Below are 16705 nucleotides of genomic sequence, written 5' to 3'. Positions count from 1 at the left end.
AAACGACGTAAAAATTTTAAAATTCGAAGCGGGAAGGACGTCCATACTTAACATTGCGTACGCCTCATAAGAGCAGGAGCAACCTTACGCCGTAAAGGCCTAACGTAAACGATGTCTAAAAATAGCGCCGGGTGTACGTACGTTTGTGAATCGGCGTATCTACATAATTAGCATATTCCTTGCGTAAATCGACGGAAGCGCCATCTAGCGGCCAGCGGAAAAATTGCACCCTAAGATACGACGGCGCAGGCCGTCGTATCTTAGCTAGGTTTACGTGTATCTCAGTTTGAGCATACACTTAAACTTACGACGGGCTTAGATTCCGAGTTACGTCGGCGTAACTACTTTGTGAATCTGGCCCTAGATGCGTGGACCACTACATACTTGGCTATGTGTACAGGCAAAACAGTTGTACATGTTTGAGGAATACAAATCAAAGATTATGTAATCACAAGCTAGAAAAACTGGCCATTGAATCAACAGAGTGCTATAGTTTTCAAGTTCCCTAGTTAAATATGTTAATAATTAATCCCCTGAGTATAAATGTTGTGTAGTGATGCTATTAGCAGATTACTATAACAGCCATTCACTATGACTGTTCTCACCTACTTCCTGACAAGGATTGACTTGCTATTGTATTTTACATGTATTGTATTATTTTTCTACTGGATTAACAGATCTAAGAAGAGCAATGGAAAGATGCCTCCAGGCCCTAAACCTCTTCCTATTATTGGGAACCTCAATGTGGTGGACCTGAAAAATCTACACGAGTCACTAATGGAGGTAGATCAAGTTAACATTAATACATAAAAACATATTTACAGTAAGGCTACTTGGTTATATCTATCTATCTATATATACATGCATGTATACAGTATATTACATATGGAAAGTATTTTGGCAAATAGTATATATAGAAGATCAAGCATCCCTCTGAATTCTATGATTATAAATATTTTATCCACTTCCAGACATGGGCATTGGAGATACACCATATAAAAAGTTCCAAGGACATGCAGTATCTCCTACACTCTGCACCTCGTCCTTGTGTCCAGATCCACTTCTGTGTAAATCACACTCACAGACAGGGCCATCTTAATGCAAGGGCACTCCTGGGCACTGCCCAGGGGCCCCCAGGTACATGGGGGGGGCCCACAATAATCTTGCATTGACATCATACTTGCCAACTGTCCCGGATTTGCTGGGACAGTCATGCTTTTTATTAAACTGTCCTGATATGGTCGGGTCCCGGGAAGCATCCCAGAACCTATACTGTGCCCTCCTGATCCCAGTATTGTGCCCTCCTGACCCCCCCTGTAATGGGCCCTTTGTTTTGACTAGTCTTTGATTTATGGAATGTTTTCCTTTTGTGAAATCAATTTTATTGAAAGTACTTATGAATATATGTTTAATTCTATCAACTATTTATACTCTATTTCTTGAAAGTAGGTATGTAAATTGGGGCAAGCTGGTGGGGCCCCAGTGCATTACTTTGCCCAGGGGCCTATGATGCTATTAAGACGGCCCTGCTCACAGATAGTGGCCCGGATTCAGATAGAATTGTCTATCGGCGGGCGTAACGTATCGCAGATACGTTACGCCGCCGTAAATTAGGGCGCAAGTTCCGTATTCAGAAAGAACTTGCGCCCTAAGTTACGGCGGCGTAACAGATGTGGTCCGGCGTAAGCCCGCCTAATTCAAATCTGGATGATGTGGGCGTGTTTTATTTAAATTTCATGTGACTCCGCGTATTATGCGCCGTTCGTGAAAGAATCCCAGTGCGCATGCTCGAAATTACGCCACAAATCGTCATTGCTTTAGACGTGAACGTAACTTACGTACAGCCCTATTCGCGAACGACTTACGCAAACAACGTAAAATTTTAAAAATTTCACGCGGGAACGACGTCCATACTTAACATAGGATACCCCTCATATAGCAGGGGTAACTTTGCGCCGGAAAAAGCCGAACGTAAACGACGTAATAAAAGCGCCGGGCGGACGTACGTTTCTGAATCTGCGTATCTACCTAATTAGCATATCCCTCGCGTTAATATACGGAAGCGCCACCTAGCGGCCAGCGTAAATATGCAGCCTAAGATACGACGGTGTAAGACACTTACGCCGGTCGGATCTTAGGGAAATCTATGCGTAACTGATTCTATGAATCAGTCGCATAGTTACGACCCCGCACACTCAGAGTTACGACGGCGTATCCGGAGATACGCCGTCGTACCTCCTTTCTGAATCCGGGCCAGTGTCTGCAATGGTCAATGAGCCTGCCAAAAAAAGAACTATTTATGTATTATTTCATTATCTTAAAGCAGTACTCATGAACAAACATTTTATATACTGCATCTTACCAATCTTTAACCACTTAAGGACGGGACCAATATGCTGCCTAAAGACCCAAGGTGTTTTTACAGTTCGGGACTGCGTCGCTTTAACAGACAATTGCGCGGTCGTGCGACGTGGCTCCCAAACAAAATTGGCGTCCTTTTTTCCCCACAAATAGAGCTTTCTTTTGGTGGTATTTGCTCACATCTGCGGTTTTTATTTTTTGCGCTATAAACAAAAATAGAGCGTCAATTTTGAAAAAAATGCAATATTTTTTACTTTTTGCTATAATAAATATCCCCCAAAAACACATATAAATTATTTTTTTTCCTCAGTTTAGGCCGATACGTATTCTTCTACCTATTTTTGGTAAAAAAAAATCGCAATAATCGTTTATCGGTTGGTTTGCGCAAAATTTATAGCGTTTACAAAATAGGGGATAGTTTTATTGCATTTTTATTTTTTTTACTACTAATGGCGGCGATCAGCGATTTTTTTCGTGACTGCCACATTATGGCGGACACTTCGGACAATTTTGAGACATTTTTGGGACCATTGTCATTTTCACAGCAAAAAATGCATTTAAATTGCATTGTTTATTGTGAAAATGACAGTTGCAGTTTGGGAGTTAACCACAGGGGGCGCTGAACGTGTTAGGCTTCACCTAGTGTGTGTTTACAACTGTAGGGGGGTGTGGCTGTAGGACTGACATCATCGATCAAGTCTCCCTAATAAAAGGGATCACTCGATCGATGCAGCCGCCACAGTGAAGCACGGGGAAGCCGTGTTTACATACGGCTCTCCCCGTTCTTCAGCTCCGGGGAGCGATCGCGACGGGGCGGCTATAAACGAATAGCCGCGCCGTCGTCCCGGATCGCTCCCCCAGGGAACCCGACCGCCACATGTACCGGGGGGGTCCCAATCGGACCCCCGACCCATGTCAAGCAGAGCACGTACAGGTACGTACATGTGCCTGTCCGTGCCATTCTGCTGACGTATATGTACATGAGGAGGTCGGCAAGTGGTTAAATGTGGTGGCTGCATTAGGTCCTCTTTTTATTTTTTTTTCCCTTTATTTTTACTAGGTGACTTGGCCAGTAACACACTAAGGCCCCGTAAATACGACCGGATCTATCCGCTGGGTTTGATCCGCGGATCAGTTCCAGCAGACAGATCCGGTCGTGTGTAGGCCCGAGCGGACATTTACCAGTGGATAAAAATCCAGCCGACGGATTTCCAGCGGATAAAAATTTCTTAGCATGCTAAGAAATCTATCCGCTGGAATCCAGTCCCTCTGACTTATCCGGTCGTCTGTACAGACTCACCGGATAAGTCCGCCCGATCCCCATCCCTCGCATGCGTCGTAATGATTCAACGCATGCGTGGAAGTATTTACCTTCCAGGGTCGCGCACGTCGCCGCGATGTATTCTGCGGGGATTTTGATCTGATGGTGTGTACAGCCATCAGATCAAAATCCGCCAGAGGATTTATCCGCTGGAAGCGGCCTCTCGTGTGTACAAGGCCTTACTGCCCTAGGATGGCTCTTCTATCTATGGAACAGGAAAAGAGTCACCCTCGGACATCAACACTGCCTGCAGTGCAGCTTGGTCTGTCAAATAAAGTTTAAAACGAAAGGCAGGATAAATATATATATTTACCACTTCCATGCTGGGCACTTTCACCCCCTTCCTGCCCAGGTAAATATTCAGCTTTCAGCTTTGTCGCACTTTGAATGACAATTGCACGGTCATGCAAGGCTGTACCCAAACACAATCTTTGCAATTTTTTGGAGACCGATAGAGCTTTTTTTTGGTGGTATTTAATCAACACTGGGTTTTTTATTTTTTGCTAAACAAATGAAAAAAGACTGAACATTTTGTAAAAAAAAAAATTCTTTGTTTCTGTTATAGAAGTTTACCCTTCACTAATGTGTACTGATGAGGCTGCACTAATGTGCACTGATGAGGAGACACTAATATGCGGCACTGATAGGCAGCACTGATATGTAGCATTGATGGACACTGATAGGTGGTACTGATGGATAGCCTTTATGGGCACTGATAGGCGGTACTGATGGGTAGCCTTTATGGGCACTGATAGAAGGCAATGATGTTCACTGATAGGCACTGTTGGGCAGCACTGATAGGTGGCACTGATGGGCAGCCTTTATGAGCACTGATAGGCAGCACTAATGGGTAGCATTTATTGGCACTGATAGACAGCACTGATGGGTAGCACTGATGGGCAGCCTTTATGGGCACTGATAGACAGCACAGATGGGTTGCCTTTATGGGCACTGATAGACAGCACTGATGTGCAATGATAGGTGGCATTGATGGGCAGACTTTATGGGCACTGATAGGTGGCACTGATGGGAAGCCTTTATGAGCACTGATAGGAAGCACTGATGGGAAGCCTTTATGGGCACTGATAGACGGTACTGATGTGCACTGATAGCCACTGATAGCCACTGATGGGTAGCCTTTATGGGCACTGATAGGTGACACTGATGGGTAGCCTTTATGGTCACTGATAAATGGCACTGGGCACTAATAGGTGGCACTTATGGGCGGGCCTGATGGGCAATGATGGGCGGCACTGATGGGCACTAATAGACCACACTGATGAGGCACTGACAAGCATCAATGATGGGCACTGATTGGCATCACTGATGGGCTCTTAAAGGCATACAAAAAGGAAAAGGTGAAAAGAGAGCCTCACCTGCAGTAATTACTAGGGACCATGCAGCTTATAGATAAGGGAACTTTATTACACAAAAATATCAAATGGTAATACAAAAAACACTGGATACAAATCCTATCACCAACACCTCAGTAAAAAAATTATTAAAATAGATAACGTTGTCTGATCAAGATGCAGCTGCGTCATAAAAATCCACACACATACATATGTCAACATAACATCCCTGGGGTAATAAAGCACCTGATACTATGGTGAAGGGAAACCAAATCACTGTTGAAACTGAATATTTCCACAGTGTACGGGATGGTTGAGCAAAAATGGGAGCCCTGCGAGTGCAGCAAGGGCGGGGAAAGCAAGTTTTTCCTATGACCATGTGGATAGCAACTCTAGGCACTAATGTGCCATATGTAGTAAAAGTATGTATCCCAAGTCCAACGTTTTCCACAGGAGGGTGAAGCCGGAAAGTAGTGATGTAGTAAGGTCATATACATCTCATATAAAGCTACAGCCAGTATCCACACAAGTCCACACTGCTTCCAGGCTGGGTGAGCGGACCTGGTCCATGCACTATACTCCTATGCTGTGCTTTTTTGTACTGCAGAGAACAATGGTCACACTGAGAACAATATGCCACGCTGGACTGATATCCTAACCACTGTTACACTGTAGCTTTATAAGGAGCTCAAGCTGATTGGGTGAAACGAGTCGGTTGTCACGACACCATGCAAGAACCAACTAGCTTCGCCAAATCAGCTTGCACTCTTCTGGGAAGAAGCGCAAGCTGATTGGACGAAACTAGTCGGTTGTCAGGACACCACATGAATGACGCACTGACGTCACCATCGATGTTGGCTTGCTAGCCCATACACGCTCACGGGAACCATGGCATTCATTTTAACTAAGGGAAGCTGAGACCGCTACGGGACCAGATTACATCAAACTGCACCCGCCGCTGACCTAGTGCCTGACTGGCAACACGGCCACCTCCCTGATCCCAATCCAATGGATGTGCAGGCGGGAAAGCCAGTATCCACGCAAGTCCACACTCCCTGGAATTGCTATCCACGGTGGTCATAGGAAAAACTTGCTTCCCCCCTCCTTGCTTCACTTGCAGAGCCCCCGTTTTTGCTCAACCATTCCATACACTGTGGGAATATTCCTTATCTATGGTGTTTCAACAGTGATTTTTTACTTCACCATAGCGTCAGGTGCTTTTGTGTGGATTTTGTTGACGTAGCTGCATCTTGATCAGACAACGTTGTCTATTTTAATATTTTTTTTACTGAGGTGTTGGTGATGGGATTTTTATCCAGTGTTTTTTGTATTACCATTTTATATTTTTGTGTAATAAAGTTCACTTATCTATAAGCGGCATGGTCCCTAGTAATTACTGCAGGTGAGGCTCTATTTTCACTTTTTTCTTTTTGTATGCTTGACTGATTACCAGGATCACACCTCAGGCCTCGTACACACGACCGAGTTTCTCGGCAAAAACCAGCAAGAAACTTGCTGGGATTTTTTTTTTGCCGAGGAAACCGGTCGTGTGTACATTTTTCGACGAGGAAACTGTAGAGGATCTTGTCGAGCCAAAAAGAGAGCATGTCTTCTTTTTCCTTCGACGAGAATGGAGAAACTTGCCTTGTCGAGTTCCTCGACAGCCTAACAAGGAACTCGACGAGGAAAACGATGTGTTTCGCCCGTCGAGTTCTTCGGTCGTGTGTACGAGGCTTCAGGCTCCATTCACACTAATGCGTTTTTTGATGCATTTTGCAGAAATGCAGGGAAATTTTTTAACATGGTTTTCTATGGAACATGTTCACATCAATGCTTTTTTGTGCCTCTGTGTTTTTTGAAAGGGTCTGGGACTTTTTTTCCCGCAAAAAGCAGCGTTTTGCATGTAATAGAATTCAATGGAGAGCTGAACTGGTTAACATCAAATAGTATTTTGTACTATTGGCAAACATGCAGTCACCTTGCTTGAACTCTGTTAAAATGTTGTACTGACACATTGTAGGAAGTTGGGAAAGTTTACTAAAGAAACATGATCATTTTAATCACCATTATTAAGTAAATATTTTTCTAAAATAAAAAAGTATTTAGAAAATTGATATTTAAAAACATCCGATGCTTGCAACCCCCCAGCCCCCCTGTTTACTTACCTAAGCCATCAAGAGTCCCGCGTCGTGAACGCGCTGGCTTCTCGGCCAGGCTTCTCAGCTCTTCTCGGCTCTTCTCGGCTCATTCATTGGATGATTGGCTCCTGCTACTGTCAATCAAATTAATGATGTGGTGCGCCGGGGGGCGGGGCCGAGTGATACAGTCGGCGGCTATGGCTCAATATGTGCAGGTACATGGGCTCTACGGTCACCAGCACCTTGGCAACTGAACCGCTAGGCAGTCGGGCCACTGATGTCATGGAAACCCATCACATCAAAGCATTCACTGCCAGCAGCTTTCAAAATAAAATACCAGGTTGTCTGCTGCACAATAAAATGGCTATATGAGAGAGGTCCCGGGCAGCAGCAGTGTCATTGCTTCTCCATAAATACACTGTGCTGGTGTGTGTTGGAATATGAAGCTAATTTCTGTCCGTCCGTCCGTCCGTCCCCCTTCCGGCTCCTGCAGGGTTCTCTGTTATCTGTGACTTAACTCAATTAATAGATTCATGCAACTACCATGAGTCCATTTCCCTACACTAGTTGCACACTAGAGGGTACTACATATATATTTCCTTTCCTATAGCTACTTTACCAGAGCACAAGTAAGAATACTTTAACCCCCTTAGCGTTATTCCCGAGCGTGACTCGGGGTGGATTTTCAATGCAATTATCGGTAACCCCGAGTCACGCTCGGGGTAGATGTGCAGAGCCTGCAGCACGCGCTGGCTTACCTTTTCCAGGCAGGGTTACTGTACTTACCTTGTCCCTGGATCCAGCGATGCATCCCCGCTGTGTGAGCGAGTGGCGTCCTCCATTCGATTCACACAGTGCCCGCGTGCCGCCGATCTCCGTTCCCTGCGACGTTACGACGCACAAGGGCGGAGACCGGCGGCAAATTCAAAAAAGTAAACAAACACATTACATACAGTATACTGTAATCTTATAGATTACAGTACTGTATGTAAAAAATACACACACCCCTTGTCCCTAGGGGTCTGCCCAGTGTCCTACATGTACTTTTATATAATAAAAACCTTTATTTCTCCCTGCAAACTGTAGATTGTCCATAGCAATCAAAAGTGTCCCTTTATGTCAAAAGTGATTTTAGAGCAGCTAGAAAACAGCGATAATAAATTATAATCACTTGCAGAATTGTGCGATAACGATTTGTGGGGAAATTCGTCATAAAAAAATCAAAGTAATGACAGCGACAATTCTGCAACTGAGCAAATTTCAGTGATTTTGATTTGATTACATTATTGAATATTTTTTATTATAATTACATTATCATTTGTTATAATTATTTATAGTTATTTATTATATTATAATTTTATGATTTGGTGTTTCAAACTTTATCATACCCGGGATGCCTATTAGACTCTTGTTTGGACAGATTTAAGTGAGTTATTCCTAAGAATTGCAGGCCTACAGTATAAAACGCAGGATTTCCATGCAAAATAATTGTACCGCTTTTGGTACGTAATTCCAGACAGAATCATACCGCCAGGGAGGTTAAGCAAATTTTTCATGAAAATTGTGTACTCAAAAAACCCTCTCCAAAAGGACAATGGACTTCTGGGAGGTAATATTTTTGCATGTCAGCCCTGTTAGTAAATGTCCCATCCACTGGGTGTTTAAGGCCATCACATTCTTTGCTTGTTTTGGAGATGGTTAGTTTCCCACTTTTACTAATTAAAAAACACTCTAAGATAAATCTTCTAAGATAAATCTTCTATACTAAGTGACAACCTTTTACATTTTTCTGGAAGAATATTTTTTTTATAATTGAGATAGGAGTTGAGTTAAAGGGGTTGTAAGGTCTCAAGTTTTTTCACCTTCATGCATTCTATGAGCCCCCCCCCTTTTTTTTATCAAAACAACGTGGTGTTTTATTGAGAAGAGTAAAGGCAATGTACAATATATGCATTGGCGTAATCCTAAAGCGTTTGTAAACCGCGCAAACTTTTTTTTTTTTTTTTTAAACCTGCAAGGCAAAAGGCACAATCAGCTAGTATGCACCGCATACTGGCTGATTATGAAATACTTACCTCGGAACGAGGTGAAGAACACTTACCTGGTCCACGCCAAGCGAGATGTCATCTTGCTCCGGCGTGTCTTCCGGGTATCGCCGCTCCAGCGCTGTGATTGGCTGGAGCGGCGATGACGTCACTCCCGTGCGTGCGCACCGGAGATTTAAATTGGGCAAGGTCCGGCGGCTGCCGGTCCTTTTGCCGTGGATCCCCCCTGCACATGCGCCGCTGCAATCAGCGGCGCATTGCGAGGGGAATATCTCCTAAACCGTACAGGTTTAGGAGATATTCTCTATACCTACAGGTAAGCCTTATTATAGGCTTACCTGTAGGTAAAAGTGAAAAAAGTGGGTTTACAACCACTTTAATATGATATACAAATGTACATGAATAGAGCCAGACATAAAACAGAAAAGATCGGTGTTCCAGACACATTACTACAATGCAGGGTTAGGCAAGTAAGTACAAGGATCAAAACAATTTGGTTGCAGGACCTAATATCAGAAGGGCTTGTAGGCCCACATCTGAGTTTTGGCTTTCAAGTTTTCTATCAGGGGTTCTATGTTAGGTTTGACAAAGTCCTCTGGTGAATGGGTAATCGTAATATCAAGATATTTCATGGAGCTGACTCTGAGGAACGGGGAGGAAGCTTGGAGCAAGGAGGGGACACCTATGTCTATGGGGAGGATTTGGGATTTATCCCAGTTAATTCTCAGGCCAGAACAATTACCAAAGGTTTGGATGGTCTCAAGGGCTATTTGTAGGGACGGACCCGTATCGGCTAAATACAGCAGCATGTCATCTGCATAGAGACTGATTTTCTCCTCCAAAACTACACATTTTAGGCCCTGGATGCCTGGGTGCTTTCTAATGGAAGAGGTGAGGGGTTCTACGGCAAGAGCATATAGTAGGGGGGACAAAGGGCAGCCCTGGCGCGTACCCCCCCTTTTACTTACCGTTCGATCCAGCGTCGAGGACAAGCCCAGCAGCTCCAGCTGCTGTCTCGGGTCCTTGTTGTATAGATTGATAGCAGCAGGAGCCATTGGCTCCTGCTGCTGTCAATCAGATCCAGTGACACAAGAACCGGACGGCGGGGCAGAGTCGTGCTGTCTGTGTCAATGGACGCAGCAGCAGGACTCGGGAGCGCGTCCGCACAAGTGCCCCCATGGAAAGTGGCTCTCCATGGGGGCACTCGATGAGGAGGAGGAGTGCCACCTGGGTATCCCAGAAGAGGAGGATCTGAGCTACTTTGTGCAAAACCCTTGCACAGAGGAGGCAAGTATGATATGTTTTTTTTATTAAAATTTTACAATCACTTTAAGTTAATGTTCAATTTCTATTGAATTGAAATTGCTATTTTATTATTTTATTGCAGCTCCATGAGAAGTATGGAGATATCTTTACTGTACACTTTGGACCCAAGGTGTGGGTGGTAATAGCAGGATACAGGGCTGTGAAGGATGCCCTTGTCAACCAAGCTGATGATTTTGGAGAAAGAGCAAATGCGCCACTGTTTAAACTATTAAGTAATGAAAAAGGTAAGCTTAAAGTTATCGTTTTCTGTAAACATTATCTTTTTTTCTTGGCCTAATAACTACACCTAAACCAGCAATATTTAGAACATGTATGGGCCAGCAATGATATCTCAAGCCACAAGTCTTGAACTCAGTTTGCCAGTTTGGTGGTTTTTGCACAATTTATAATTCAAATCAGTTCTTATTTTGCCCACAATTTTCAAGATCTTTAAATGCACAAGGTTTGGACATAAGTTATCATAAAACTGTCCTAACACAGCAATGTTATACAGAGGTTACAGGTGCAGAAGGGTTATTTTCTAAGCTCTTACTTTGTTTTTCGTTTACCCAGCCAACTGAATTTCTCCATTGAGTAGCGATGTTTGCTGACTATTTACTGTGATTTACTGCATTTTGGGCATGTTTTTTTAAGACCTTTTTAAAGACTAAGATTACTTAAAGTGGAGTTCCTCTCAAAAATGTAACTTCCGCTTTAAGTGCTTGTGACCCCCCTGACATGCCACATTGGGCATGTCCTTTTTTTTGGGGGGGGGGGGCAGGTACCCTGGTGCTCTCACTTTCTCCCCTGGTGCCATGGCACCATAACGAAAATCACCTTTCCCCCTCCCTCCCTGCAATCCTCTGGGACACATCACAAGTCCCAGAAGATTGGCCGGCCATTCACAGTACGCAACGCGGCTCGCACATGCTCAGTGTGCGCCCGGCTGTAAAGCCACAGCCGGGCACCCACAGTTAGAATGCCAGCGCTGTGGAGAGGAGGGGGAGAGAAGCGAGGATTCCTGCACCCGCATTGCTGGATCGTGGGACAGGTGAGTGTCTGATTAATAAAAGTCAGCAGCTATACTTTTTGCAACTGCTAACTATTAAATAGGTGGATCTCTGCTCTTGTCCCCATCAACATGAACACCCTCCCCATGTTGAGGGCATGTGGCTCAGGAAGGGGGGCGGGAACCCCACGCCAATTATTTTTTTAATTTTGGCATGGAGTTCCCCTTTGGGCCTGGTATGGACTGGGGGAGGGGGGGGGAGACACATTTTTTTTCCTTGATTTTTTATCTATGTTGCTGGCAATACATTACAGCCGCAAGCAATTTTAAATAATTTTTTCTCTTTTTGAAATCTCATTTTGCTGTGGCACTGTAATACACATCATACAGATGTGCCACTTTACAGGCCTGACTAAGGGGACCCCCCATGCACAATATTTAAAGGAATATTTCATTTTTATTGTTTCACTTTAAGCATTATTAAAATCACTGCTCCTGAAAAAAAAAATTTGCATTGACATATGTCCCCTGGGGCAGTACCCGGGTCCCTATAAACGTATTATGGTAATAACGTGAATATAAGCCTTTAAAATTAGCACTTTTGCTTTTTCACATTCGTGTCTCATAGACTTTAAAAGGGTTCACACAAATTATTTGCCTGTACGCATTTTCTGTTGCAAACCGAACCGGCGAGAGTGTTCGGCCCATCCCTATTGTTGAGTAGAAATCTTTCTCCAATGCCCCCCACAGTAATTGTCTGGTGCAACGTGGTTTGATAGAACTAAGGTAGCTGTCAGACATTCATCAACTGTGCTCAACTATTTCCACCCTGTCTGCCCAGCTCCACCATTTTTAGATGTGGTGCCTACAGCTTCTATGAATGAAACAGGGTCTTTGAATGGAGGGGGCAGACCTTTCAATCATCTGCTTGTCCTCCATTCATAGATCACATTACATTCATAGACTTAGGCATTAAATAAAGGCCAGTGTATGATGATAAACTGCTTGCTTACAATATTATTATGTGTATTTCAGGTATCGTGTTTAGTAATGGAGAACATTGGAAAGCCATTAGGAGGTTCACACTCTCAACTCTTCGAGACTTTGGAATGGGAAAGAAAACAATAGAAGCCAGGATACAAGATGAATTAATTCCTCTTATAGAAAATTTCAAGTCACACAATGGTAACACCTTCTATTAAATAGAAACTGTTTAAACTGTATGCCTATTACAGGGGGAGATGGCAATTCTTAGAGCCCATTCACACCTAGGCGTTTTGTCGCCTGTAGTGTGACGCCCCGCTGCCGCCCCGACACGCCAGAGGGATGATTTAACATTGCCCTCTATGGAGATGGTTCACATCTCCACGCCTGCCGACTGCCGCCTGAAAAAAAGTCCCGGACCTTTTTTTTCAGGCGGCTTTCGGCGTTCGGCATAGGAGATGGGAACCATCTCCATATGGGGACAATCTAGGGGCACATCTAGGCGGACAATCGCGGCGTTTTGTCGCCGCAAATCGCGGTACAAAACGCTGCTATTTGTCGCCACAATTCGTGGGACAAAACGCAGCGATTTTGTCCGCCTAGATGTGAATGCAGCCTTAAATGGCACTTGAACTGTGAAAGCAAGCAGATAGCAAATGCCTAATACCAAGTATTGTCTTTGGTCTCTGTGCAGCTGATCATGTTCCCAATACTGACATACCATTTCTTGTCCCGCACTGGGTTTTTGTGTGGAAACAGCCATTTTGGTAGAGGAGCAGGGCTGGGTTTCCCCATATCAGAGCTGCCAACTCTGATGATTGGTGATGTGACTGGTGTTGCAGAAATGATAGACTCACAGAATGAATGAAGCAAAACAGGGATATCCTGACACTGTATTACCTCATATGTAGGGGTTGGGGTGGAAGTGAAACAAAAATACTACCACAGAGGCACCATCCCCAGAATATATACGATTGAAGTACAAAATATGGTGGAGTGGGACTTTAATTGGTAGAGTATGAACATAAAATATGTAAATACCACAATTATGAGAAGATAGAAAAAGTTTTATTTGCCAACCATGGGCAGAGACTTCTTAAAATCTATTACAGTTTAAGACAAAATACAGTCTACTATATCTTGTATCCAGGATGTGCAGGTCTTGGTGGGAGATGTCAGAAGGTATGTCCTACTCGTTTTGCAGGAACCCCCACTTCATCAGGGCCTTAAAAATAGCACAGACAGACAATCATATAACAGCATTAAACTATCAAAAACATCAAGTAAAATCAGCATAGATTTAGGTTAGTGATAAATGAACATTGACATTGCATATATAACATATAACTTGTCTGACCCTTGGGTCATTGTAGGAGGTGAGCGGCCAATTCATAAATTTAACAGTTGATGTTTGGATAGATGGTTTTATCTGTTTTTTCTTCTAATAAGTTATCCCTTTGAAATTGTTGCCTTTATATGAACTAACTCCTACCATTAGGCTTTAGTTGGACTTTATTCACATTTGTTAATTTCTTTGTATGTTTGGATACTCATCATATTCATTCTTTGAGTATATTACTTTATGGCACATTATTGAATAAGCGCACCATTCTCATCTTTTTCTTTTTCATTTATTGCGCAGTGTTTTTTGAGTACACTACTAAGTGGTTGCAGCCAATTCACGGCCACATGTACTATATATTAGACATGTGCATTCGTTTTCGTTAGAATGCATTTTCGTCCGAAAATCTGTTTTTTTCGTTATCGTTTTACCAAACGATAACGAAAGTGCAAGAAACGAAAACCGAAAGATCCGACATAAAAAATGCTTTATTTTCGTTTTCGTTGCGGTAAAAATTCGATATAGAGAGATTCGACATTATAGGGAAAAGATTCGACATCATAGAGAAAAGATCCGACATTATAGAGAAAAGATTCGACACTATAGACATAATAGATTCGACATTACAGAGAATAGATTTCGATTTATGAGAAAATAGATTCGACATTATAGAGAATAGATTCGACATTATTACTAGTCATACAACATTAGAATTCTTGTAGGCGGAATATTCGAATGGAAATGTACGATGCGACGTAAAGATTCAACGTTCCGTCGAATATTCGTTTGACCGATCGACAGAAACCAAAAATATTCGACGGTCCGTCGAATATTCTTTTGACCATTCGACAGAAACCAAGTAGTATTGGATTTTCAGAAGAAAGCTATTCCCCAACGAAAAACGAAATGAATCAAAATGATTTTCGGGAGTAACTAAATAAATTTATTTTTCAAAACGAAAACGAAAAAATGAAACAAAATATTCCAGTCTGCACATGTCTACTATATATATTTTTTTTTCTGAGTTTATTTTCACTATATTCACTGGAGGCTGATGGTCTATATTTGCTTAAAAATTAGAACATAGTAGAGCGCGCAATTTTTCCCCTTATAAAACATATAACTCGATTCATACACGAGCACCATCTTGTTCCAAAACATCTATGATTACTTTTTGGTGGACTCCAGACAAAACATTATAAACCTTTGATATAAATATGCAGTTACATATTATGCCCTTAGAAGTTCAGTGGTATCTCACAGACGCAGAGTACGGTGGAGGGGGGTGGGGAAGGCAGAGAAGAACATTATTTAAATCTATTCTCTGTAAATACATTTGTTCAACAAAAGAGGGTTTATTCTGTGTATGTATATATATATATATATATATATATATATATATATATATATATATATATATATATATATATATATATATATTTACAGCTTCTTACCTAAGCTTGTTCCATTCAGCTTTGACAATATCACCTGGTAGCTGATTGGTTTCTATGCAGAGCTGCACCAGATTTAGCATTCTCCAGTTTAAATCAACCCCAGTGTCCCTTTAAATAGCAATAAGATGACCTTCTCCTCTTCATTACCTCTCCGGTTATATCTCTCCCTGTTATATGTAAACTCTTAGATTACTTTTTCAAGGTTTCAGGCCTACTTCTCCAAATCCCAAGCACTAAATATCTCTCTCCAGCCACTAATTGTGGCACAGCTGAGGAACTCGTGCAAGTTTGAATGGAGTGATGCCTCTATTTGTTACCTGGGGATAAATCTCACTTCCAAATTCGAACAATTGTATTCCGCCAACTACCCACCTATGTACCGGAAATTAGAAACCGACCTTAAAACCTGGGCCCAACTTGAGCTTTCCTGGTTGGGCAAAATCAATTCCATCAAAATGATCTTTTCACTCTCTCCGAATTGTAATCAAAAGGACCATCTACACTCTTTTCAAAGCAAAATTGTAAAATTTGGAAGGGGCAAGTCAGGGTACTGTTTCTCACAAAACACACTATTCAGTCTGAGAACTAAAGGAGACTTGGGCTTGCCAAACCTTTGGTATTACCAAGCTGCAAGATTAGCTCAGCTATCCACAGTATACTCCAGGGTATATAAACCAGACTGGGTCCATATGGAAAGACACTTTATTTACCTCTGCGGGCCCCATCTCTATTGTATCAGCAAACTGAATCTTCCAGTCTGAACAGATTTTGTCAAATCTCGCATTTCCACATTCTATCTGGACAACCAAACCTGACCCCCCTCATTTTCCACTATACAAACAATGGTGTGGTCAGGCCTCAGGGCGGAGGGGAGGTATATCTATCATTTACTCGTCGCTTGCTAAAATCCAATCTAAATGACCTTACATGCTAGCTTGGGAAAATGAGCTTCAGGAACACTGGGACATGGATTTTTGGCATAGAGCATTCTCCAGATAAAGGTATCCTCAAAACTTTTCTAATGAAAGCCAACCTGAAAGTCCTCACTAGATGGTATATGAGTCCAACAAGACTCTCTAGTATCTTCCCCTCAGTCCCCCCCCCCCCCCACTTATGTTTCCAAGGCTGTCGGATGACGGGCTCTATGTTAAACAGAAGCTTTTGAAACCAAACTTTCCAAATAATACACAAATAGTGCTCAGTTCCTAAGTCTCCTTCAGTAGCCCTCCTGAATTTTTGCATTCCCCAAAAGTACCAACATATGCTTTATTCTCCTGGGTGCCCAGCTTTCCATCGCTAAAGCCTGGAAGCTCCCCAGGTTCTCCATCTAGGCGACCAAGCGTAAAATTTCCTGCATTATGTCACAGGAGAAATTGGTGGGCTCCTCTCTAAAC

The 16705-nt window shown here is 42.8% G+C and overlaps 1 protein-coding gene across 1 annotated transcript in view; it reads left to right on the top strand.

The window, feature by feature from the left end:
* The first annotated feature begins 561 nt into the window (after positions 1-561).
* Positions 562-16705, top strand: part of LOC120943449 (cytochrome P450 2K1-like) — a 49753-nt gene continuing 33609 nt past the window's right edge. The window contains exons 1-3 of the mRNA XM_040356754.1: positions 562-783; positions 10605-10767; positions 12567-12716. Of these exons, the coding sequence (XP_040212688.1) occupies positions 592-783; positions 10605-10767; positions 12567-12716 (505 nt within the window). The 5' untranslated portion in view covers positions 562-591. The remainder of the gene's footprint in view (positions 784-10604; positions 10768-12566; positions 12717-16705) is intronic.

The sequence above is a fragment of the Rana temporaria genome, chromosome 6, assembly GCF_905171775.1.
Source record: "Rana temporaria chromosome 6, aRanTem1.1, whole genome shotgun sequence".
In the NCBI taxonomy this organism is placed as follows: Eukaryota; Metazoa; Chordata; class Amphibia; order Anura; family Ranidae; genus Rana; species Rana temporaria.
The sequence above is the reverse complement of the archived record's forward strand: the minus strand, read 5'-3'. Positions and strand labels throughout refer to the sequence as shown.